This window comes from Betta splendens, chromosome 10, assembly GCF_900634795.4.
Source record: "Betta splendens chromosome 10, fBetSpl5.4, whole genome shotgun sequence".
Taxonomy (NCBI): Eukaryota; Metazoa; Chordata; class Actinopteri; order Anabantiformes; family Osphronemidae; genus Betta; species Betta splendens.
In genome coordinates this window covers 6081475-6105231 of record NC_040890.2, presented here as the reverse complement: position 1 = coordinate 6105231, position 23757 = coordinate 6081475, and the positions used below count along the sequence as shown (strand labels likewise).

The 23757-nt window shown below is 42.6% G+C and overlaps 5 protein-coding genes across 7 annotated transcripts; 2 read left to right on the top strand and 3 right to left on the bottom strand.

Annotated features, from left to right (window-relative positions):
- Positions 1-315: 315 nt before the first annotated feature.
- gpr137 (G protein-coupled receptor 137) lies at positions 316-3518 on the bottom strand. 2 transcript variants are annotated; one of them, XM_055512425.1, is made up of 8 exons: positions 3371-3518; positions 2466-2926; positions 2265-2314; positions 1923-2160; positions 1685-1828; positions 1463-1588; positions 1224-1339; positions 316-1108 (listed from the first exon to the last, which is right to left on the bottom strand). In XM_055512425.1, the coding sequence occupies exons 2-8, from the start codon at positions 2847-2849 to the stop codon at positions 1012-1014; spliced, it is 1155 nt and encodes a 384-aa protein (XP_055368400.1). In that variant the 5' UTR covers positions 2850-2926; positions 3371-3518; the 3' UTR covers positions 316-1011. The 2 variants fall into 2 exon arrangements, with proteins under 2 accessions (XP_055368400.1, XP_029020897.1); XM_029165064.3 differs by having other exon boundaries at positions 3269-3512.
- A 96-nt stretch (positions 3519-3614) lies between these two features.
- Positions 3615-10246, top strand: pld7 (phospholipase D family, member 7). Of its 2 annotated transcripts, none has more exons than XM_029165061.3 (12): positions 3615-3991; positions 4504-4632; positions 5946-6875; positions 7008-7195; positions 7414-7594; positions 7673-7787; positions 7906-8033; positions 8154-8357; positions 8532-8671; positions 8853-9018; positions 9097-9196; positions 9414-10246. In XM_029165061.3, the coding sequence occupies exons 1-12, from the start codon at positions 3860-3862 to the stop codon at positions 9614-9616; spliced, it is 2616 nt and encodes an 871-aa protein (XP_029020894.1). In that variant the 5' UTR covers positions 3615-3859; the 3' UTR covers positions 9617-10246. The 2 variants fall into 2 exon arrangements, with proteins under 2 accessions (XP_029020894.1, XP_029020895.1); XM_029165062.3 differs by lacking the exon at positions 3615-3991 and adding an exon at positions 4027-4298.
- A 450-nt stretch (positions 10247-10696) lies between these two features.
- smim19 (small integral membrane protein 19) lies at positions 10697-12361 on the bottom strand. The gene is made up of 3 exons (XM_029165066.3): positions 12083-12361; positions 11605-11729; positions 10697-11253 (listed from the first exon to the last, which is right to left on the bottom strand). The coding sequence occupies exons 1-3, from the start codon at positions 12214-12216 to the stop codon at positions 11168-11170; spliced, it is 345 nt and encodes a 114-aa protein (XP_029020899.1). The 5' UTR covers positions 12217-12361; the 3' UTR covers positions 10697-11167.
- Positions 12362-12627: 266 nt separating this feature from the next.
- fam199x (family with sequence similarity 199, X-linked) lies at positions 12628-18197 on the bottom strand. The gene is made up of 8 exons (XM_029166043.3): positions 18061-18197; positions 17085-17257; positions 16338-16557; positions 15998-16156; positions 15671-15832; positions 15369-15552; positions 15181-15284; positions 12628-14805 (listed from the first exon to the last, which is right to left on the bottom strand). Exons 2-8 carry the CDS (start codon positions 17249-17251, stop codon positions 14632-14634), a joined length of 1170 nt encoding a protein of 389 aa, XP_029021876.1. The 5' UTR covers positions 17252-17257; positions 18061-18197; the 3' UTR covers positions 12628-14631.
- Positions 18198-18272: 75 nt separating this feature from the next.
- On the top strand, positions 18273-21407 carry commd5 (COMM domain containing 5). The gene is made up of 7 exons (XM_029166044.3): positions 18273-18407; positions 18656-18816; positions 19024-19052; positions 19145-19195; positions 19489-19584; positions 19734-19809; positions 20846-21407. Exons 1-7 carry the CDS (start codon positions 18287-18289, stop codon positions 20945-20947), a joined length of 636 nt encoding a protein of 211 aa, XP_029021877.1. The 5' UTR covers positions 18273-18286; the 3' UTR covers positions 20948-21407.
- The last annotated feature ends 2350 nt before the right edge of the window (positions 21408-23757 follow it).

Sequence of the window (23757 nt, the reverse complement as noted above, 5' to 3'; positions counted from 1 at the left end):
CTGTTAAATATACTGGCAGCCATGATTCAGTCTAATAAGTTGTTTTGTTTTATTTTTGGTTGTTGAATATTATATTATTTTTGAGTAGTTAATTTACTACTCTGAACTCTATACACACACACACATACACTTCATAATGTGTGCTAGCTTAACATCCATCTGATCGAAGTCAAAAAAATCAGTGGTACTGCAAATAACCCTCAATGACTATCAAATGAAGCATGTGTTCTGTGGGTTAAAACTTGTCAGACCACAGGTTTGGCCTCAGCAAACTTCCCGTGTATGTTTTTCTGCCTAGCAACAGATTGCACGTGCTCATTTTCAGTTTTTATTGGTTGTTGTTGACAGAGCGATTGCCACAGAGGCAGACCACAGGTATAATACCTGTTATTACAGCCCACAGTGAGACATACAAATAATATTCACAATTAAATGCAAAACACTGAGTTATAACACAAGCTAATATGAACAGAATTAAAATCAAGTAAAAAAATGTCAGCAAATGTATGGCAGAAAAATACACAAAGCAATGAATAAGTGTGTTAAGAAAAGAGATCCAATTTGAATTATTAAATCAACAGAACTTTGCTGTTAACAGCAGAAAAGACAGACGACAACTTGTATTTATTGTGCTTCAAAGTAAGTGAAAAGTAAAAACATGCTGCAGCTATTGACGAATTATTGCATTGAACTAAATTAATAAGAACATCAAGTTGAATGTGCATTTCTTAAGAACGTGCAAAAGTTATTTTACCTTTTTAATCCATGTAATACAATGCTAAAATTCTTTGGCTACATCTCATTGACCTTTATGAGAAGCTCACTGAGTTCAGTGTTGGCTCATATGACAGCAGGAATTTTTCCTTTTTTGAGTTTGTTCCCTTTAAGTTAAGAAAGTTAAATATATGTCTAGTAAAAACAACGTGCTTATTCAACATTTGGTGTTGACGTCCCCAAGGTTTTCAGTGCAAAAACGTGGATACCACAGCCCTTATCTTAAACAGCACTTGATCAGTTCTGGGGGGTTGAGTAGAACGAGTGATGCTGGTGGTTTTGGTCGGAGGGGTTGCTGGCAAACAAGAGAGGAGCAGTCTCTCCTCTGTACCAGCTGGAACAGATTTAAGCAGAACGAACAAGTGTTAAATTCAGTCCTATAAAGAAATGACATGATGCTGCTGTTGATTATTTAACCATTTCAGATCATATGTTTATACTGACAGTACCTCACGTGTGGATGTAAACTGCGATCCCATGGAACAGGTGTATCCTCACTGCCTTGAGGGTCATCAAAGAAATACGGCCGAGGCAGGACCCTGTTGTTGACCGTCATGCTGCTGGTCTGTTATAAGAAACAAATGACTGAGAGAAACAACCTTGACTGCTCCAATGGTACAGATGCTGCATTGTAATTTGCATTGCATTTTGGTGAAGATACTCTAGTTCTATCAAACACACTAACTACCTCCTGAGTTGGGCTGCGAACCCTGAAGATGAGGATGAGGAGGCCGGTTGGGAGGAGCTCCCATATGAAGAGGATGGCACCGAAGACCAGGTAGCCTTTGTCGCCTAGTTCATCTCGCAAGTCAGCCTGAAAAACAAATGCCTACATGGTTTATGATCAATTCAGCATTCCTGTACCCAGGCAGACCCAGGAATGGTGACATGCCTTCATTAATCACATTACCTGGTCGGAGACGTTGTACCAGTCAAAGTTAAACGACGGGTAGTTCTGGGACAGAAAGAGGGCCGTGAGGTTGTAGCAGGCTCGGCTGAGAAACAGCATGATCACGGCCACTCCCAGTGCTGCTGTACGGCACACTGTGGTCCCCTGGTGAGGAGTTACATAGGAGAGTCCAGTAAGAGCTGGTTCGCACCTTAACATGTTCCCATCTTACAATGACAACGCATATTTTAGTGCTCACCCTGCTGATCAGGTACGGGCTGGTGGAGCGCGAGTGCCGCGCCAGCAGCATCAGCAGAGCTGCCAGAAGCACTGCATCCAAAATGAAGAGGAAATCGTTGACCAGGACTCGAACCAAGACGAGATTCCATGTCTGCTCCCCTGAAGCGCGACGGCCTCTGTCGCCCAGCGAGGCGCAAACAACGTTGACACACAGGAAGAATGCGTTCAAACTCCCGTATAACAACCGCGCCGCCCACCTGACGTGAAGAGGAACAAATCGGGACTTTGTGAAGGTAGTCTGGGGTTAAAAAAAAAGATCATTCTAGACCGATTCTAACTGGCACTGTAGAAGAAAACTTACAGTTTTTTGTTCCCTTCTGAGCAATAACTCTCTCTAACTTTAAGTAAGACCTGTGTGAAAGAAAATGAAAGAGAATCCACAAACATAGTAAACAGAGAGACCTAAAGAAAGAAAGTGAAAGCTACATTATCGATATTTTGCACACATATGACAGGAGACAGTTCTGTCTACCTGTCCCCTGCTCCATCCTCCTGATCTTACCTGAGTAAAATAAAGGTTTATGAGGCTGAAAGTGAAGAACTGCAGACACACAGGGAAGCAGTAAAGCAGCCAGTAGGCTGCCACAGGTAGGTGGTTGGCCTCCAGAGCGTTACAGAAGTAAAAGGAGAACAGAGTTGTCCGGAGGGCAGCCCAGAGAACACAGAGGAACAGAAAGACACTCTGGTAGCTCCATCTTTTGTGCTTGTACAGGTACAGGAGCCAGAGCTGGACATACACCACCAGGAAGAGTCCGGCGTACAGAGTGGTGTAGAGGATGGTGAAGCCGAGCTCCACCGATGGAGCGACGGCTGGATGCAGAGGGATGGGGGCCGGTGGCAGGCCGGAGGAGTTGGGAGGAGAGGCGGCTGTGACTGGAGCTTCCATCGAGTGCCGTAGACATTAACTGTCCATTATCACCTCCTGAACTGCTCCTCTGAGGCTGAAGGGATTGTTTGGGAGACCTAGTGGAAGATTCACATGTGTGATTCAATCTTTAAGCCACGATTAAACAATTAATAGTAGTAATTATAGAACTGCAACATCATCTGCTGCATGTTGAGCCTGGAACTCATTACCAGACAAATTTAATCTATGTTTCATCATTTGAATGGAAGGTCACATCTCTTAACGACACTGTGACAGCTAAACCATAGCACTGATCAGACTATAGACAGATCTGTTACACTAACAACACGTCACTGGGTCGACTTGGCTAAATTAGCGCGTGTTTTACCAAAGCGATACCATGATAAGAACACGCTTCATCAACACAACAGTTGTCAGGATACTTGTGTTTATTTTACCTGAGTATCGTTGACCTTTGAAGCCGAGTGGCTGGCGATCGTTCACCAAACGACTTTCTGATGAACATAAACAACCTCCGTTCTAGACTTGGAACGACTAACCTGGTAGAATCCAACTGTGTGCTAGTTGGCGGATATCCAGCGTGTCACTGAGCTGCGCGTTGCTAGTTCATGAAAACAAACCGCTTAATCTCTCGTAAATAACTGCATAATGTCACAGACCTTGCTTGACTGACAGCAGACGAGGCTAATCCTTAGCTTCCGTGTTTTGTGACCAACGTAACGTCTAATGGGCGGAGCCTAAGTTTTGATTCCAACCGCCAATCAGCGACAGAAGAGAACCGCGGTTTCTTTAACTTGTTGTTTATTTACCCTCAGGAGGACGGGGCATATGAATCATATTGTTCCTCGGTTTATTCAAATGTCCCGTATAAGAGTCAGTATTTAGCTGTAAGTTTTGCATATCAGGGATCCAGCGACTCCGCCGTCGTTCACAGCGCGGATACAGTGGTAAACGTAACCGGTGTCCTCGCTCCGTCCCGTCCGTTAATCTCGTGCCACCGCGGTGCTGCATTATTAAAGTGCTCCAAGATGCCGATGTTACTGCGATCTAGACGATCCCTCCACCCGAGCCAGGCGGCGGAGGCAGGCGTGGAGGCACGGGACGCGACCCCAAGAAGGTCGATCCGCCTGCACGGGAAAAAGGCGACGGCTACGTATGAGGTGGGTATTTCTATTACTCAGCTTTTCCGCCTCCTCTTCCTCCGCTGCCGAAAACTTAGCAGTCGGCCACGTAGTTAGCTGGATCGCTAAGGACGACGGCGGCAGCGTTCGGTGGATCCTCTGCTAACGGAAAAAAACGCTCCAGGAGGCATTAGATCGCCCCCAAACTGCGTTATACTGCAGTATTTTCCTACCATTGCCCACAACGTCTGTGATGTTTGGTAGCTTGTTAGCATATCTGTAAAAAGCTAATAAAATAGCTGCACTGCGCCCAGAAAAAAAACTTATTCCACTCAGTACACGGCGGGTAAGTTCAGCTTCACCCTGACGACTTTGTTCGCGGGAATAACAATTATATGTGTAACTTATAAGCTCCTGTCAGTCTCATGCGTTAGCTGAATCGCGGCTTAGTTTGCAGCTGGTCCATTATTACACGCATACGTAGCCACTGCTTTACTACAACGGTGTAGCCTGTGTAATGAGTTCGATGATCCCCGCTGTGGTCCTGTCAGGAATCAGATGAGTCAGACTCGGAGCCGACCCAGGGCCCAGTGATGGAGGAGCACCAGAGTGTCCCGGCCGAGCCAGAGCCAGAGCCAGAGCCAGAGCCGGAGGAGGCTGCAGAGGATGCAGATCTGACGGTAGGCTGAACCCACCAACACCTCTGCCTGCGTGTGTGTGATGAGCAGCGTGATCACCTGTGATACTGTACCTGGGTGTGGCGCGGCTCACGTTTCAGCAGCTCTGCCCTCAAAGATTTTATACAGTGTGTGTGTGTGTGTGTGTGTGCAGCAGCAGCGTGTAACCATCAACAGGACACATTTAAGGTTAGTGTGGAAGTGTGTCCTAATCGCTTCTACTAATTACTACTACTTACTAAAATGACTTATATATTAAGCCTGGGCGACGATTACAACTAGCTGACTGCGAGTGTTTAGGTTGTTTTAGTTCTGATTTGATAAGATCTAGATCAGGTCTCATAGAAAGCCGCTTTAAAAGCCTTGTTAGTGATCACAGAGGTGGTGTGACTTCCCAGAAAGCTACAGTCTTGTCTCCTGTGCAACCCTGTAACTTTAATATTCCCTTGACATGCATGTGTTTAGATTAATGCTTTTCTATTTTGTACTTGATTGATAATTAATGTTGGGTCTACAACACAAAAAGTGACTCTTTTTTATTAAGTATTGTTATTTACTTTGATTTATTGTGTTTTTAAAGATATTCTTAGATGAGATCAACAGTACTGATGCCTCAAGGGAAATTCAGCTTTTTATTCAATCTAAATCAATCTAAAGGAGTTATTTAGTTGAAATGATGCCGCTGGCTGCTCGCGCTATAAACGTTATACTCCTGTTGACCCTGTTCATCCAGAAAATACCCTCAGATGACATCATAACAACCGCTTCTGGCAGTTTTCAAACAAAGGACGACAGCGCAAAGTCCGCTATCCATGTACCTGCATTGCTTAAAGCAGGACCTAAAGGTTAAAACAGTCCAATCTGATCTTAGAAGGTACTTTCCCGTGTCTGACATAAGTATAACTTTGTGTGTTGTTAAAAGATATTGTGTGAGCTCTTAGTGGGAGCTCAGGTGTACTACATTCAAGGACAATACAAGCAGGAAGCCTGTGGTTAAAAAATTGTTGCACCTTTGTCAGAGGATGCAGAGTCATGGTTGAACCCACTGGTTGAACTACATGACTTGGTTGGACAAAGTTAGGATTAATTAAACCCAGGCTACTTGGTTCATGGTGACTTGTTCTGTCCTGTGTCGTCATCACATCATCTTTATTTTGCCAAGACTCATTTAGGAGAGATTAATCCTAATGATTTATGTTTAGCTGTTAGACTCAGTTTTATGAGGATTGCTGTACATGTTGTTGTGGTTTGAGGAGTTTTGTACATGTAGGGTAGGGGAGCAAGTGCTTTAGGTAATGAAGCTCTGTTTCCCGTAGGAACTGAAGCCCTGTACTGTTGTGCTGGACCGCTTTGGCGCTAACGACAAGGCTGCAAGAAAAGAGCGTGAGGAAAAAGAAGACATGAACCGCAAAGGTGCAAAACCCACCTCTCGGATCCCCACCTTCCATAAACGACCGTCCGGCGGCGGCCAGAACACAGAGATGCCTGTTCTCAAGAAAGATACTCCAGTGCAAGTCACCCATCCTCCCCAGAAAGCTGAGAGTGGAGGCGTTGAGGCTTCAAAGGCCAAAGTGCCTGAAGCCAGAGAAACAGCGCTTTCCCTGCCAGCGTTCACGCTCCCTAAGCCCACCTTGGAGGCCTCCTCGCCTGTCAGCGGCACACAACAACCACCTCCACCTCATAGCGCCCAAATTACTTCACCCAAGAGCTGGAGTTTCTCTGGGTCTGAGCAGCTCATGACCGCGAGCCCCAGACCTGCCCTCAGACCAGAACAGGGCACACAGCAGCATTTACCAGAGCAAGACCAAAGCAAAACCCCGCAAACCCGAGCTCCTGCCACCGCCGTGAGTCACCCTCCACCCACTTCACGGAGAGACGCGGCGGAGATACATGACGCTGACACCAGAAGCAGATTTCACCTCAAGGCCTCCGGCGATACAGATAAGTCAGCGGCTGAAGAGATGGTTGAGCACGTGGACGCTATAATGGACGAAGAACCACCGTGGGTGACGGATCCGATAAACACCCTTGAATTAAAGGACAGTAGATCATCATCGGATGCTGAATGTGAGGAGACTGTGGAAGGCGAGGACCCCGAGGGTGACGATCCAGGGCAGGTGGAGGAGCATCATCACTGTGATGTCAGCAGGATGGAGTCTTCTGAAGAGGAAGCAGTTAAAATGGATGAAAAGCTCTTGCCTGCCTCAAAGGAGCCCACTAGAGTTAAATCAGCCGAGTCACCTAAGGTCAGTTGCTTTGCTCATCGTGTCTCTGACATGAGCTCGTACTGTCTTGTTTGTTCACAGCTGATTTAGTCACATGTGCGGAAGAATTCAGCCACGTCCAGTGACTCAGACTCTCCACCTGTCATTCTGCAGCGGTCAGGCTGCTCCAGTTTGGTCCTCGGCGTCTTCCTGCCCACCACCCTGCTGCTTCTCGGGGGACTCGGTCAGCACGTTTGGCATTATGGGCTTCCCATGTCCGTAGCTCAGCTCACAGCTCAGCTGGAACTGCACTGGCTGGAAGGTCTTGGCTTAGTGCCAGAGCCTTGCACCACGGATTGTCGGTAAGAATCGCTCTCCGTCGGGGCCGTTTGCAGGAGTCATCTGTCGGACAATTTAAAGCTAAATATAACATCTCTGTCTCGGCTCCACTTTAAATCACACAGCAAACATTAAATGATGTAGCCTTTAGAACGCTGCCATGATGGAAGCCAGATTGAAACATTGGTTTAAGACGATTAAATGTCCTTGATAAAGCTTGCGCTTCCCTGTCCTTGCTCAGCGTGACTCTGGTGGAGAGCATCCCTGTGGGTCTCTACGCGTCGTCCCCCTCGCCCAGACACAGCATCGCAGACAGCTGGCTGCGTCTGCTGCACAAGGCCAACAGCTCCGTCCACATCGCTGCTTTCTACTTCACACTACGAGGCAACGATTTGGAATCAACTGATTCCCTTGACTCTGAAGTGAGTTCAGACTAACTCAGTTTTCTGTATGTACAAAATCCTGTCGTAATTGAAAATGTTTTAATGTGTGTTTTATAGGGAACAAAGGTTTTTCAGCACCTAAAACAACTTGAATCTAGAGGTGTGAATCTCCAGATTGCGGTGAATGCTCCTCAGACCTCTGTCCACGACACAGCAGACCTGGCCTCGACAGGTACAGGATAAAACATAGCAAACCGTCCTTAAAACAGAGGCCCACAACGTCATGTTGTCGAAAGAGAAAATCACGTAATCAAATCAAGGTGAGGATATAGTGTGTCTTTGTTTCTCAGGTGCAGAAGTCAGAGAGGTGGACCTCAAGGCTGTGACTGGAGGCATCATCCACACCAAGCTGTGGGTGGTCGATCAGAAGCACTTCTACCTGGGCAGTGCCAACATGGACTGGCGCTCCCTAAGTCAGGTAAAACAGCGATAAGAGAGGAGTTGACCAGCAAAGGGATCATTGGATACGACATACAAACGCGCGTGTAGCGGTTGCTGGGACAGAGCTCGCATGTCGTTTGTCCCCTGCTACTCCCAGGTGAAGGAGGTGGGCCTGTCTGTGGAGGACTGCGGCTGCCTGGCTCAGGATGCGCTTCGTGTCTTTGGGGTGTACTGGACCATTGGCGGCTTGAACAATGGTTCCCTGCCACCGTACTGGCCCGCTCGCCTCTCTGCCCTGTCCAGCTCCCACAAGCCCTTGCACCTGAAGTTCAATGGCGTCCCTGCGCGCGTCTACCTGTCTGTAAGTTCCCCACCACTCTATCATAGCAAGTTGCATTGAAGGCATTTAGTCGCCTACAGATTTGCCTATTGGTAGTTCTTTATGAAACCGTCGTGTTCCAGCATTTTCATTGTTTCAACCCCACCTGTTGTCGTTTTCATCAAGTGCTTTTCCTTCTGTATCTGTTTCCTGCAGAGTGCCCCTCCTCAAATCTCAGCCCGCGGCCGCTCCGATGATCTCTCCAGCATCCTGTCTGTCATCAACGACGCCCAGAGATTTGTTTACATATCTGTCATGGACTACCTTCCTCTGTCTGAGTTCACACAGCCGCTAAGGTACAACCCACTCACAGAACCATTGGCGTAACTGTCGGAAATCTCATCATGTCAAGTAAATTGCATAATAGATGTCAACATAATAGAGTGACGACTAGGCGCATTTCGAATGCAGCTTTCTAACAAGTTTTTACTTGGAGCATACAGCCCACCCACCCGTTCTCTCGTGTCATGCTTTCAGGTTCTGGCCGCCCATCGACTCAGCCCTGCGAGCGGCGGGCTGCACCAGGGGGGTCGAGGTGAGACTGATGGTCAGCTGCTGGAAGCACTCTTCTGCCTCCATGTTCACCTTCCTGCAGTCCCTGCAGGTGCTCGTCAGGCCTCCGCTGAAGTGCAACATTCACGTGGTACGCTCCATACCTCGCTTTGAATTCATGGACTCAGAATATGTCCTGAACCCGTGTGGCTCTTTTGTTTTCGTGCAGAAAATCTTTGCAGTCCCTTCATCGGTGGAGCAGATGAAGATACCCTTTGCACGAGTCAATCACGCCAAGTTCATGGTTACGGACCGAGTCGTCTATATAGGTTTGCTATATCTCCTATTGCTTTAACAGAAAGCAGGAAGTGTTTCTGTGAACACAGATGAGCTGCATATTATAATAACAACTAGTAATTAGTAATAAGTAACAACCTTTTTTTGTTGATGAGCATTGGTAAACATTTCTAACATACTGGTAATCGTCACATTTAAGAATGACCACATGAAGGAACACTTTCCTGATACGAGTGTTTGTGTCCACAGGGACGTCCAACTGGTCAGAGAACTACTTCACTCAGACTGCAGGTGTGGGCTTGGTGGTAAATCAGACGGGCTCCGAGGTCGGGTTGGACCAGCAGACTCTGCAGAGCCAAGCGGAGCACCTCTTCCTCAGAGACTGGAGCTCCCAGCACGCCACAGCACTCTCTGTTGACGACGTGGACGTCTGTCCTCATGCCAGACATTGAAGGTTTGCTGTTGAATCACGCATGGAGGAGGCCTGGTTCCCTCTTGACACTTGAACTTTATTTTCCTTTTTGCAAAAATCAGCATGCTGCCCTGTGTTAACGGACACAGTTTATGGCTGCTTCTTAACTGGCTGCCCTTGTCTGTAAATATTTGCATTTTTACATTTCGTTTCAGGACATCTTATTTTTATACTTTATTTTCCTCTGTGACTTGAGGCATGTGGCTCAACTTATATGTGTTGTATTTTTTCCTTCAATTGTTCCCCCCTAAATAAGATGTGCCTTTTTAGTCTTATGCAGATTAAGCATTTCCAAAGAGGTGTGTGCACCCTGTCTATGTTTACAGCGCTGCAGCTATTCATGTCTGTGTTAGTGGAAACATTTGATGTTGGACAATAATAAATTATTGTACATACTGTCATAAGGAAATACAACTAAATGTTTGCCAGCGTAGATGGGAACTCACTCAAATAAGGGAGCGTGCTTTGGTTTTGATTTCTCATTTCTTTTTCTGGCACCTGTGTTACTGTACTGGTCATTATTGTGCTGTCTCCTTGACCAATTCATTACTTAGGTGATCTGCTGGACTGACAAATAAAGGACCTTCTGGCTCAGAGTGAAACAAGTCAACATGTTTCTATAAATTGTGTCTGTTTGACTCTTATGAACACAGTTGGAGGCTATTGTTTACTTGTTGAAGAACTAGACACATTTCTACTTAAAGTTCACCAAAACTGACCAAACCTTAGTTACCTCCCAGCATGTGACCATTAGGTTAATTCATTTTTGTGCATCTATGTTAAACGATTACAACTATAAGCATGATTTTTTTTTAATTATCGGACACATTGACAATTCCTAAATTTGGCAGTTAACACACAATGATACTATGCTCATAACAATGTTAACATAACGCCTTGTAGGTATAACACTATTAGGATCCATTGTCTCGCAGGCTATAAAAATGTTATGGTCATTTTTTTAGTAGAGCAGCTGATAGTACAGTAAATCCAGGTTATATACTGAGTGTTTCATAGGTACAATGTGCATTAATAAGGGTTAACCACTTGAAAGACTCACTAGGTTTATGTGCCTTTAATTTCACATAGTTTTATTTCAAGAATTTAATGTAATGGCTCAAACACACCCAACGAAAATAAAGCCTAACTTTAAAGTCTATGTTACATGTAAAGGAACCTGTTCCTGACTGACCCACTCCTTATTCTGTACTGGGTCATAACTACCTTTACAGGTCTATCTTTCCCCACCCCAGGTCAGTGTCACGTGTCTTACACCCGATCTGTGTCCAAACTCTTCAAAGCCTTCCTGTGTTCTGTTTGTCCCCACCGAGCTGAAGCTGCTGCACGTGTGCTATTAGCTGAGAAGAAACAGCAGGTGAATGAAGACAGGTCCTTGGAGGAGCCAGACAAAAGCTAACAGGATGGGTGTGGTGACCGCGGCAGCCATTCAAGTAGTTTCCTGTGATGCAGAGACAGATTGAAGACACAGCAGTGTTTCTCCTGACAGTCTGTGTTGTGTGTCCTCCTGCTTTTATTCCATGGAGAGCTGCACACTGTCTGCCTGGCCCTGCTGCTGCTGCTGGTGCTGCTGCTGCTGGTGCTGCTCATATTTTCTGGCTAAAAGACACGAGAAAAGATCCTTCCCATGAATCCATCCAGAATGACAGCACAAGAGACATGTGCCTGTCTAAACTGAATAAGGTCTGTGTTGTGGAATTACACACAATTTTATGTGTCCACAAAAATGATAAGAAGAAATCATTATTATGTTATGTTTTGAGAGCGAATAGAGATTCCAAATGATATGTGTGTGTTAAACTACACTTCATGTCATAATAAAACTTCAGATTGCAGAATATCCCTTAACTCTATCGTCCAATATACCAAACTATCTTTAAAGAGAAGATGGAAAATACTACCGTCCAGTGTTTTGGGAGGCAGATTTAGCAGATGTGCACTGATACTCACCCAGCGAGTACATCTCCAGCTGCTGCCGCAGGCGGACCTTCTGCAGGCTGTCGTAGAAGTTGGGCTCCGGGCTGCTGCCTGCTGTGGGAGGCAGCGTGAAGATGCGCATGATCTTCCTCTTGTTTCTAAATATTAAGCGGATGAAAAGGAGTCAATCGTTCTTTGTTTTGTATTTTGTTAGAGAGCTTAAATTAACGTAGTGCATATGCTTTGGAGTACTTTATCAGCGCCGAATTTGTCAAAAGACACCACACTTATCATTTTGATCCCACTCAATTCATGAGACCTACGGATATAAAAGTGACGAGGCAAACATTGAATTGTCGCATGTTATTCAACGACGTATGGTGGGACTTTGAGCAGAGGCGGAATGAGTGCGATCCCGACAGAGACAGACCTCCTCCGCCTCCTCCTCCTCCCACCTCCGCCTGTGAAGTGACAGAGAGAAATGTTGGCTGCAAATTGAACCTGTCCTTACTTTCTGGCGTACATCAACAGGCCGAAGCTGACGAGGATGACCAGCAGGTAGACGTTCGTGGCCTCGTTCCAGGCTTCGTGTACCGAGTAGTCTAAAGACTCGGGCTCGTTCCCCAGAAGCCCGTGGGCGCCCATCGAAACACAACCACGGCCAAACTCTGCGAGTATATACGGCAAAAAACAGAGGATTCTTACAACACCTAAATTCGCTTTGTTTAGCCTGCGAGTTGATGTATTGTAAACACTGTGACGTCACATCCGCTCCCTTCTTACCCGAGGTGGCGCCACTGCCCCCTACAGTCTGTACACGCAAATGATAATTGTAATATTTACCTTTTTTTATATTGCTTTGTGTACATGTTCATGTTAAACACCATTTGTGAATCCAAAGTGTTTACCTTAGAAGATATGTCTTTAAATAAAGCACGTGGCCCTAATTAAGCTTCATAGTTCACTAATCCTGTCAAACCTGTTCAGCCATCGTTGACAGGTCAGTGAGATCAAGCTACAAAAAAAACAGTGGCTAAAAAAAGATGTGAAGAAACATTACGATGCAACAACACTTTTATTTGTAAAGTTTACAACATATTCAAATCAAAATGGTAATGTGTTTTTACCTACCAATGGTAAAAGGTTTCAAATAATGTGAAATTAATATAACACTGTCTTCTCAAAACACAACATAAACTTTGGGCTACACTAAAAACATTTTGAAATGAAATAATTAATCAGCTGGGCACCGCACGCTTTCAGCATTTACATAGTACATTATAAACTCGTGTCGCATCACGCTGGCCTCCTTTGAATGTCTATTTTCAAAATTCATATTTTTCAAAATAGAGCTTCACTAAATCATTATTACAGAACAGATGAAGCTGCTTTTAATACATTTGCAGCAATTATTATGTTTATACATGAGAATGAGTCAAAGCTTTTCAAAGTATTAGAGAGAGCAGCATCAGGCTGCAGTGGTTCTTTGTGTTACACCTAAGAAGTCATGGAAAAATATTTTTTACAAAGTATCCTGAAAAAAAAAACGCAGACATGATATTTTAGGTTGCTTTTTCTATCTAATATGATAATGATATGACAGCCCAGAATTTCAAAGAATTACTTTCCTGTAGATTTAATATATTTTAAAGGAGTTAGTTGATGTGAGTTGTGGATGCACACGCTTAAGAAACCTGCTCAAGTGTAGCGCCAAAATCAAACCAGCCATACAGTACTCAGATTGGATCTGTAAAAGAATTCTTGTAAAGTTTAACCAAGGCTCAACTGCTAATGGAGAATTTTATTCTGTCTCTATAGGAGTGTCTGAAGACAAAAACAAAGACAAGTCAGAGTTTAAAAGATGTCATGAACAAATAACAAACTCAAGTACTTACAAAACACAATTAAATTCACTAAAATAAGATCTTCTTCTAGACCCAGTGGCAACTTACAGCACTAAAGCTATAATAACCAGTTAGTTTACTTGTCTTTCATAATGTATACAAACAAACATGAAAAAATGTTGTATCTAACCTTTATCACTGAAAGAAATGTAAAAGCAATATGCAGTAAATATGCTGTTATTTTTCATTTATTCACAAAACAGAGGCTATTTAACAGGTGGTATGTAAAGAATGAAGCAGGTCGTTAGTTGGCTGGACCACGCAGGGACTCAGTGTGGGCAATGACTTAAACATGCAGTGTTTCAGTGCTCCCTCTAAGCCTTGAGTGAGATGGATCCACAACACTCGTAGAGAAAGACAGACCAGCTCCTTCCTTCACTTCGGTTTTCAAATTACTAATCTTGTGCTTCTGAAATGACTTTAACTCTAAGACTACATGTTTAATCAAATTAAGTGTCTGCTCCCAATGTATGCCTTATAAAATAACCCATATTTACAGTCTATCTGCTTTCATGGAAAACTAATGTTAACAGTTTTTTACACTTAAGTCTTACTAGCTTTAATCTTTGCTGCTGTAGCCCAAATTGCAGCAGATTAAACTAGGTGTAGATGAGCACTGTGACCAGTACAGTTGGAACAGCTAATAAGATGAATGTATTTGTAAGCTGACTTGTTACCATCACTCTGTAGAACCTTTACAAACTCTGCTTCTGTTGCCGGATCTGTCCTTCTGCCAGCGGTGGCAGTATTAGTAGCAGTACATAGAAGCTGTTCTACAAGCATCTATAAGCAATTGTCTTGCTAACAGTATAAAGCTGAAATAATTAGTGTGTATTAGTGTATGTTCATGTATAACGGCAAGCTTCACAGCTGCAACATTAGCTCTTGCTGTCCAAAGGCTAGATAGCATAAGCAGGATTTTAGCAGGAACATTATGTACTGCACCCACAAGCAGTATCCCACTAGTATCAGAAAGCAAAAACTCTGTCCTAGAGGCTACAGGAAGCATTACTGCCAGACATTATTCTACAAAAAGCATTAGGAGCCTATTCGAAGCTAATGCATGCAGCGATTTGGACTAGCATGGTCTCTAAGCTCTATGCTAACGGCCGGATGGTGAGCAGGCATAGAGGGAGCACTGATTAATTCACTGGTGTCACATCAATATGTCCAGGTCGTCCGCATGGTCGTCTTCCTCTGTGACCCGCATCGACAGCACCTCCTCATTCAGAAACAGTCCGCTGAGACGCTCCTTCCGAGCCTGTCGCTGCTCTTTCAGCTGCCGCTTTCGGAGGGCTTTCTGCTGAAGCTTACGCTGCTTTGATCGTTTCTAAAAAGTCAGAGATGAGAGCAAGTAGAGATGGTACCTGGGTTTGGATCTAGGTTTTGAGGCTGTCAAGCAACTGTATGTTCTGTTAAATAGATAATTAAAATAAAATAAATAGAATAGATAAATAGAACAGGGCAAAACTTTTTCAGTACCTAAATTAATATAGATTTAATGTTTGGACAATGATCAGCTGTCTATAACACATAGTGACGTGTCCCAAAGTAGATGTTTCTAATTCATCTGTTTGTTTATGATACTTTCTGAAGCCTTTGTAGGGAGCACTGGGGTAGGACAGCCGCAGAAATGGGATAATATTTTGACATTTGCACGCACGCACGTGTGCGCGCACACACAGCATACAAATGTGTTCCTTACTTTAGAATCTCTTATACGTTCTGCAGCGCTAGAAAGGTTTCCATCACTGTGGGCTCTGCTAATGTTAGCAACACTGCTGCCACTGCAAGCTGAAGCTGTGCCACCTGCATAACAAGTACAATATTTAAATAGCTGCACCTAGACACATATTACTGGCAATTAAGCAGCCAGCCAACCAAGTGGCTCACCTGCTACTGAGTTGGATGCTGTGGAACTGGTGGAAGAGCTAGCAGAGCTGACCATGCTGGCATTACTGCTGCTGGCCCCACTGACGCCGCCGGTGCTAGCACTGCTGTGGCTACTTCTCTTCCAGCCCTCTCTGGTGCTGCTGGCCCGCTGCCTGGGGCTATGCTCTCTGATGTAGTTACGCACCTGATGACATCAAACAGGTTATAAATTATATTGTGCAGACTGAGAGTGAACCATGTCATCATTCATGATTTTCCAAGTGATTAATTAGCTATGAGCATTATAAGCGTTTTTGCATCACCTGTTTAAGTTTCTCATCTGTGAGACAGTTGAGTTCGATGATAAACTCGCTGTCAGTGGGAGATATCTGAGCACATGGGTCAATGATCTTGATGATGTCCAGCTGTTCTCTTAGGCCCATCTCTGTGCTGACCTTTCGACTCAGATACTCAATGTACTCCACCTAGTTATGGTAAACACAGACATATACACTTGTAAATGTGGGCCTAACATGTTGTCATGTCATGTCACAGATAGCAACCAGGAAAAGAGTGAGTATTAGTTTGACTCAGGGGTTCACAATTATTGTTGTTGATTGTATTTACAACAGCAGAAAGACTTTCTTTACTTGTTCATCGTTGGTCATGGCGCTCCATGGCAGTTCATCCAGGTTACGATGAGGGTGGGGCTTTGGCTTCCTCTTGGAAAACAAACAGGGTGAACTTGGCACACTTGGGATAATGTCAGAGAGGACATCACTGCCACTGGCAATGTCGCTTCCTGGCAACTGTGTGAATGACAGTGAAAGACAGATCAACGGTGAGACAACAATAAAGAATTTAAAAATGATTCAGCTTGATTTTTAATCGCACACAACTGTGTTCTAATGACCTTCAGCATAACGTACAGCACCTACAATACACTTAATCCTGCAGTAGAAATAATTCGTATATTGGCTAACAACTAACCTGCCACTCAAACTCGCTGTCAGACCAATCCCAGTAGGTGCTAATAGAAGAGGAGACATCGCTGCAGACACTGCCCTCTGGAAACAAGTCCAGCGATGTCAGTTCTTGGTCATCTAGAAGTGAATAGCAGTCATCCTGATCCCCTACAGACACAGAGGAGAACAGCTCCTCACTGCACTCTGAGCTGGCAACACTCGTCCCACAGGAAGTGAGGTTCCACCTGGCAAAAACAATAAATGATTCATGATGCATTTGGAACTTATGAATAACAAGTTGTATTTTAAACAACTTATTCTGCATAAAACTCACTGACAAGATGAACACAAATAAATATAGTTATTCTGTCATACACCATAACACTGAATATCACATTTACTATTTCTTTTTCTGATAGCAGCAAATTTCAGTGTCATGTAACAATATAACTACTATGAACACAATCTCTTATAGTAGCAGGGTGGAGTGATGTTTTTTTAATTAGTAAATTCATGTAACTTTATCAGTAACTGCATAATCTTAGTGATACGATGGCTCTACATCAAACCCAACTATGCAACTTGACATCCGACAGTGATAAGGTAGACAGCTGCAACTGCACATCTAGCAGGAGATGATGGTTGAGATTATATGCCACAAAATACTCAACCACGAGTTACAGGGATTTCCTACTTATAAACCTTAAAACAATAGTCTTACCGGTGGCAGGATACTTATATTTATGAACACAAAATCAGAAACATTGCTTGCCTGTTGCTGTGGAAGCGGTGAAGAGGATCTGTTCTATGACAAGATGAAAGCTGACATCCAAAGTCACTCACGTCCAACGTTCCCACATCACTGAGATTGGCCCTTTGTGAGAGGAGAGGGAACGGCTCCTCCGGGGCCAAAAACTTCTCATATAGAGATTCAGACATGAATACCTGACACAGCAGCAGATAAAAACATAAGTCACACAAAAATGTCACCATTAATACACAATGAATAAACAAACTCTCAACAAAACTCCCTGTGGTCTTTTATATCGTTTCTTTAATCACTTAAAAAAGAACGTCTTAATGCAGCAATAATAAGAACAGGAATGGGACAAGGTCGTTAAATTCGAACAATATTTAACTATATTTCAGTAAAATAAATTGTGGTTCAAAAAAAGACACGATACAAGCACTTCAGTAGTCGATGTATTAGTTTACGTTTATATAATCGTGCATTTGAGTCTCTGGTGGCAAAAGTAGTGGGGAAAATGTTGTTACATAACTTCAAAACGATTTTTTCCTTCGAGGGACGTTGAATAATAACCTGTTGGCAATAACTGAGTTTTGCTGTTGACAGATGTCATCCATGTTATGCGTCTCATAATTTAGTGTATATCTCAAATACACACTAAATACAACATTGTAAACATACCGACGTAAACGAAAAAAAGCCTACTGACAATCCACGATCAAAACTGTGGTTAGCGTTACTTTAATGTGAGTTGAGTTGGGCTTTTTCTTGAGCTGCTTTTTTTAGTGTTATATTGTTGTGTAGTTGTTGAATACGAACAGTTAATCTGTAATAACAACACAAGCTAACGTCGTCAGCTGGTGGCTAACCCAGCTAACGTTACCGTTCGTTAAGCCAGAAAACGACACAAAACTAAGCCTTTTCGCACTATACTACATCTCAGCTGTTAATAAACAATCTACTTTGGCATTTAAGGAACTAACTGAATTAAAACACCAACCTTTTATCGTTCAAATTCTGCACACTTCTGCCACCTCCATTTGCAAATCCTTTCTCTTCCACCGATAATCTACGTTAACACCGCGAGACTCGCGGGAACCAGGTCAACGTCATGTGACCTGAAGGCGGAAGTACCGCATAAACACAGAGCACACAGATCTGCAGTCAAATTGGACGTTTTCTCGCCCCCTTTTCTATGACTGGTGCATTTTGGTGTGTGTTTTGTCATGTCATCGATTCATGCACAGGATTCCAGCTTTTTAGGAGGCAGGGTACCACCAGAAATCGAGTCTCTGTCTAAAAACCTGAAGGATGTGGACCAGGAGATGTTCCGAAAAACACTGAAAGGTAAACGCTCCAATATAGCCAATGTGGTTGTTTAGTTTAGTTTAGTTAGCAGATTTGAATGAAAAGAAAATGAAACCTTTAGCAGTTTTTAAATCAACATTGTTGGCGCTATTTTTCTGGAACTGTTCAAATATTGGAATCCACAGGGGCCCCTGTCTGTTCATTTACGTTATTGCGATAACATTCAAGCACCACGGAGTCTCTAAAGCAGAAGTAAGTGACGTGTCTGTGATATGTTCCCTGTCCAGCTGTGGTCAGTGCCCTGGAGGGGAAGGACTGCAGAGAGATGATGAAGTCTATAGCTGAGAGTTCTATAATCCCGCAGGACAGACTCGGTCACATCGTTGCTGGGATGCACAGAATGCTGTCTGAGGCGATTCGCATCCCCACATCATCGCTTAAACAGGAGGTATGTAGTTATTAAACACTGTAATGTATATGTATTAGTCTCTTTTGCCCACTGGGGGTTTCTACTATTTTAGCCTGATAATATCAAATGCTCACACCTGTGTGATATTCTACGACCATAAATGTCGCCTACTTCTAGTCAATTATAATAGATTAAAATTATTAACATCAGCGATGAGCAATAACATTTTGTTGTCTCTTTGTTTAGGCCTTTAAAGAAGATCTCAGAGAACTGAGGCAAGATACATTTTCGATTCATTGTCAGTCGAACGTTTGGAAGACACGCATTCAGTTCTAATTGATCTCTTGTATCTATTTCTGTCAAACAGAATACCAGAGGAATTTATCACAGATTTCTCCAGTGTTGTTTTTGGAGCTCGGTATGTTGAATTAATGTTTTTTTTAAGTTTGAATCACTGACAGCTTTAGTTTGAGTGTATTATTGTAGTGTATGTCTCTTTAGTTTAACTGCAATAAAGTCAGAGCTGTTTTATTGTTACTGCAAATGTGTTAGGTCAGTGTTGTGGCTGGTTACACACACCTAGAATAACACTACCATTAATCGTCTTTATAGGACTGAGATTTCTGAACGATGGTGCAGTTAAAAATGATCTTCAGTTGTCATTCATAAAGAATCGTGATCAATGTGTCACATCTCTCTTTGTATTTTTAGTCGTGCTGCTATAGAGTCAGTGGCCTTTCAGAAGGATTCTCACCTGCCAACAGTAGAAGACTTTAAATGGAGAGTAGATGTTGCCATTTCTACAAGGTAATATGCATAAATGAAACACTGGCAAATGCATCAATGACTAAAATATAAGTATAATATTTCTTCAAGAGAAAATGTGAACGTGAACTGTTCAGTCAAACTCTGTGTCACAATGACTTTTTTTTTTTCTTTCTCCTCTGTCTCTCCAGCTCTTTAGCTAGAGCCCTGCAGCCTTCTGTGCTGATGCAAATGAAACTATCAGATGGGAGCTTTCACCGCTTTGAGGTGCATAAACAATTGACTAGATCATTTACATCACCTTTTAAAATAACTTGTTTTCATTGTGAATGCATATGCACAGTTCATACATAGATGTAAAAAAGTAGCACGTCCAGATCTACATCGTTATTGAAGATAAAGGTAAAATCTGTTTATATTACTATTAGATTAACACAGCTCCGGTTTAGATGTGCAGAATAGTAACCATATGTCCTTAAAGCCTTCTTTGCATTATAATTGTCTTTAAGCTTGTATTTTAGAAACCCACACAGAGAGTTTTGTCTGAGTGAGTTTCTAAAAAGTTTATCTTTAGCCTGTACTGTAGGTAGACAAAAGTTGGTCATTAGCCAGTAGGCTAATAAAGGACTGTTTAACTTGTTACGTAACTGGATCACACTGGAATAATTAAATAGAGCCTAACCCAGAATCAGTTTATGGTCAAGCATTTCTAATGCAAAAGCAGAATGCAATTAATAACTTATGACTTTGTAGTTTGTAGAACAATTAGTGATAAATGATTAATAAATTGACTAAACCAAAAAAGTGAAGCGAAGGATTCAGACACTGGAAATTTTAATATATTCTACAACAAATTAGAAATGAACTCAGTAGGGGGCGCTGCAGACCTGCAAAGTAGGTTAGTAACTTGGACATACGCAGCAGGACGGAGGAACTCTACCAGGGTTTTCATTGCACCTAGTGCAGCAGTTATGTAATCAGATTACAGCTGTATTATGAGATTAGCAGCAACAACATCCGATGTGTGAATTCTATTGATGGACCTCATCTCTACTTGATATGTGTTACTCAGTGTCCGGTTTAGAGTATGACTAACACATATATTCTGCTGTCACCATAGGAAACGGACAGGAGAGAACACACCCTGTATAGTTACTTTATCTGGCAGCTTACTTTTTGGGTTAAGCAGTTTATGAATCACTTTTACTGATAATGATTATGGTGCGTGTGTGTTATTTTTTTTTGTTGTAGTGCTTCCTGTGTTACATTGTGGGTTAAATGTTGCTATTTTCTGAATGTCCAGGTACCTGTGTCCAAGTTCCACGATCTCCGTTACAATGTGGCCTTGATCCTCAAAGAGATGAATGACCTGGAGAAGAAGAGCATTCTCAAAATTCAAGACTGATAAACCAGAAATCACACTGTCCTTTCTACCTGGGGTTTATCTTTTAAACACTCAGTGAAACTTTGTAAATGTGTAACATACAGATTAACCTTCTAGCCTAGGTACAAGACAATTAGCCGTAAAGACAGTGGTTTCTTTTGGTTTCTTTCTTTGTTGTAAGTCATTATTTTAACTGTAAAGCTTCTATTGTGCTAACATACAATTTCAGTCAAATGAGCTGTTAGACACTTACACTGAGTGAATCGTCAATGTTGTTGGAGACTCTGCATTCACATACATCTGAAACATGAGGATGAGTCAAAGAATATTTTTTTCTTACCCAGTTTTTTCATCTCTACTTTAAACCAGTGTCAATGGTTCTTTTATCTTTTTGAAATTTTATCTTAAAAGTACAAGAATGATTGCTTTGTGCGGATCACAGTGCACAATAATAAACGCATCCTTCCGTCCTCTCCGTCAATAGCCTTTGATCATACAGATTCGGGTTAATGAATAAATAGTTAATGTTAAGTAAATGAACTGAAGCATAAATGGAATGTCTCTGTAAGCCCAGTTTTTCTAATTATTTAGGGCACAGCTCAAGACAAGCAGGTCTAAGATGTATTAGACAAACAAATGCATTTTTATGTGGCACTAAATGTTACCAACCACTGGATGTGTGTAATAGCTAGGCTACTTATGCACAGGCATTCATCATCAGAGATGAGGCTGACATTTGTGGAGCAAAATTATCAAGATGAAAAATGTCTCTAAATGTTCACAGCTGGACGATTTTTAATGCAATTAATCACAGACATATGTGTTAGTATAAAAAATCTCATTAGTGTGTTAGTACCAAAAACTCTTTATCGTGTAATTGGGTTTCCACAGCAGCGTGCTGGTGTCTCAGCAGTTCTACCTGTGCATGTAGTTCCAGTATTTAGGTCTTTGAAAAACACCTTTAATCAATAATTTGTTCATCATTGGAAGGAGGTAGATCTCAGTCACTAATATCTACACTTGCAAAGTGACATCTCGTTGCTTTTCATTAGCTCTTAATTTTATACATTTTTATTTTAAGTATCACAGCTTTTGCTCAGCTCAAACCCCTCGGACACGTGCAGCATATCACACTTGAATGTTCTCTGGTTTAAATTTTAATTATTTGTAACATAAACAAAAATTGATTTGTCATTATTAGTTAACATTTTAGTATAAAATCTGTAAACACAATGGTACAGTACTGATATTCATCACATAATTATTCAGCTTCCTTTCCAGACAAGTTTGATAATGTTTTATAATATCTTCGAGGTGACTTTTAGGATGAATGCAGGTTCCAGCCCAGTATTTAATGTCCAGACAGACTGTGCTAGAAGAGCTGGCTAGACCGTGTTGTTGGCCTAGAAACACACACAGCAAAATTTCAAGGTTGAGAGGGGACGCGAGGACATCTGATTCTGGGTTTGTACTTGTATAATACTCTGAGTGTCCTCATTTGCATATAAGTCAGTCCCTCTCTTTTTACATGTGTGTCAGTCTGTCTCTGTCTGAACTGGTGTATATGTCAGCGTTTGTGTCTGTGTGTGGGATTGAGTTCACAGGCTAGACCGGCCGACCTATATTACCAGCACCGCTACTACTGACACGCACGCTGATCGACAGACCCGCCTGTAATCCCCACTCCCACACAGCAAACCCCTGTAACAAACAGTGCCTATTTTCAGATACAGGAAATACTACTGATAGGCTTCAGGTAAGGCTAATAATACCACGCAGTCTAGTGTCAGCACCATTTAGAGGACAATCCCTTAACTAGAGCCATTATATCCTGACTTTAACCATAACCTACTTCCAATCCTAGACTCAGAGTAAGTCAGTGTAATCAGTTGTTATGTTAGTTTAAGTCAACCATGGTTAATGTTAAAGTATGTAGTTACTACAACTAGAAAAGAGCTCTATTGTTAAATGTAATTCATTTCATTTTCATGCTTTCACATTCACATTTACTCAGGAAATCATGGAGTTTTATTGCTCATGACCCACAACCTAAGCTGTTGGCGGAATAAGTGTATAAATAAAACGTCACCATTAAACTCCCTCTAAAACGAACATATAAAATGTTAGATGAGTCATTGCTACTAAAAAAGCCAAAGTACATGTTCAGTACATGGAGTAAAAATGCAGTCTCAGTGTACAGGGTGTACTTGATGTGATTCATGGTATTTATACAACAGTGGCAGGTTAAATTCCACTGTTCTGGGAACAGACTGTGGCTGTCACAGTGCTCTCTGTTAGAGAGACACTTTGATAACCTGACATGTCTGCAGGTTTATTGCCCTACGAGCGACGCCGCCCTGCTTTGGATTATTTAAACCATTGTCCCTGTACGTAAAGTTTGTGTAAGTGCAGAACAAGTTTACCTGCTCTGCACCGGAGTGACTAATTAGAACCTCCCAGTGCCTCCAGTACTGTATGTCCCAACAACATGCAAACAAACGTCAAACCCATTCAGTCGCTTATGGCTTCAAAGGCCTCCCGTGTAGCACATCCCATAGCCTTTAGTACAGCTTTTCCAAAGTGAGGTAGGCAGCAGGTGTTTGTAGGTCATGTATTTGCTGTTTCTTAATCTAAAACAGGCAGAGTGCTCGTAAAAGCTCACACCCCTGGTTCATTGTTTTATCATAGTTTAAAGCTGCTCCAGGCGAGGGTTGTAACAGAACCATTGACGAATAAAGCTTCAGTTAAAATGTGTTAAAGACGAGACAGTAATCACAGCAATTACTTACTGACCGCATTAGGGTGATTCTGACCTGTGTCAATAAAATATA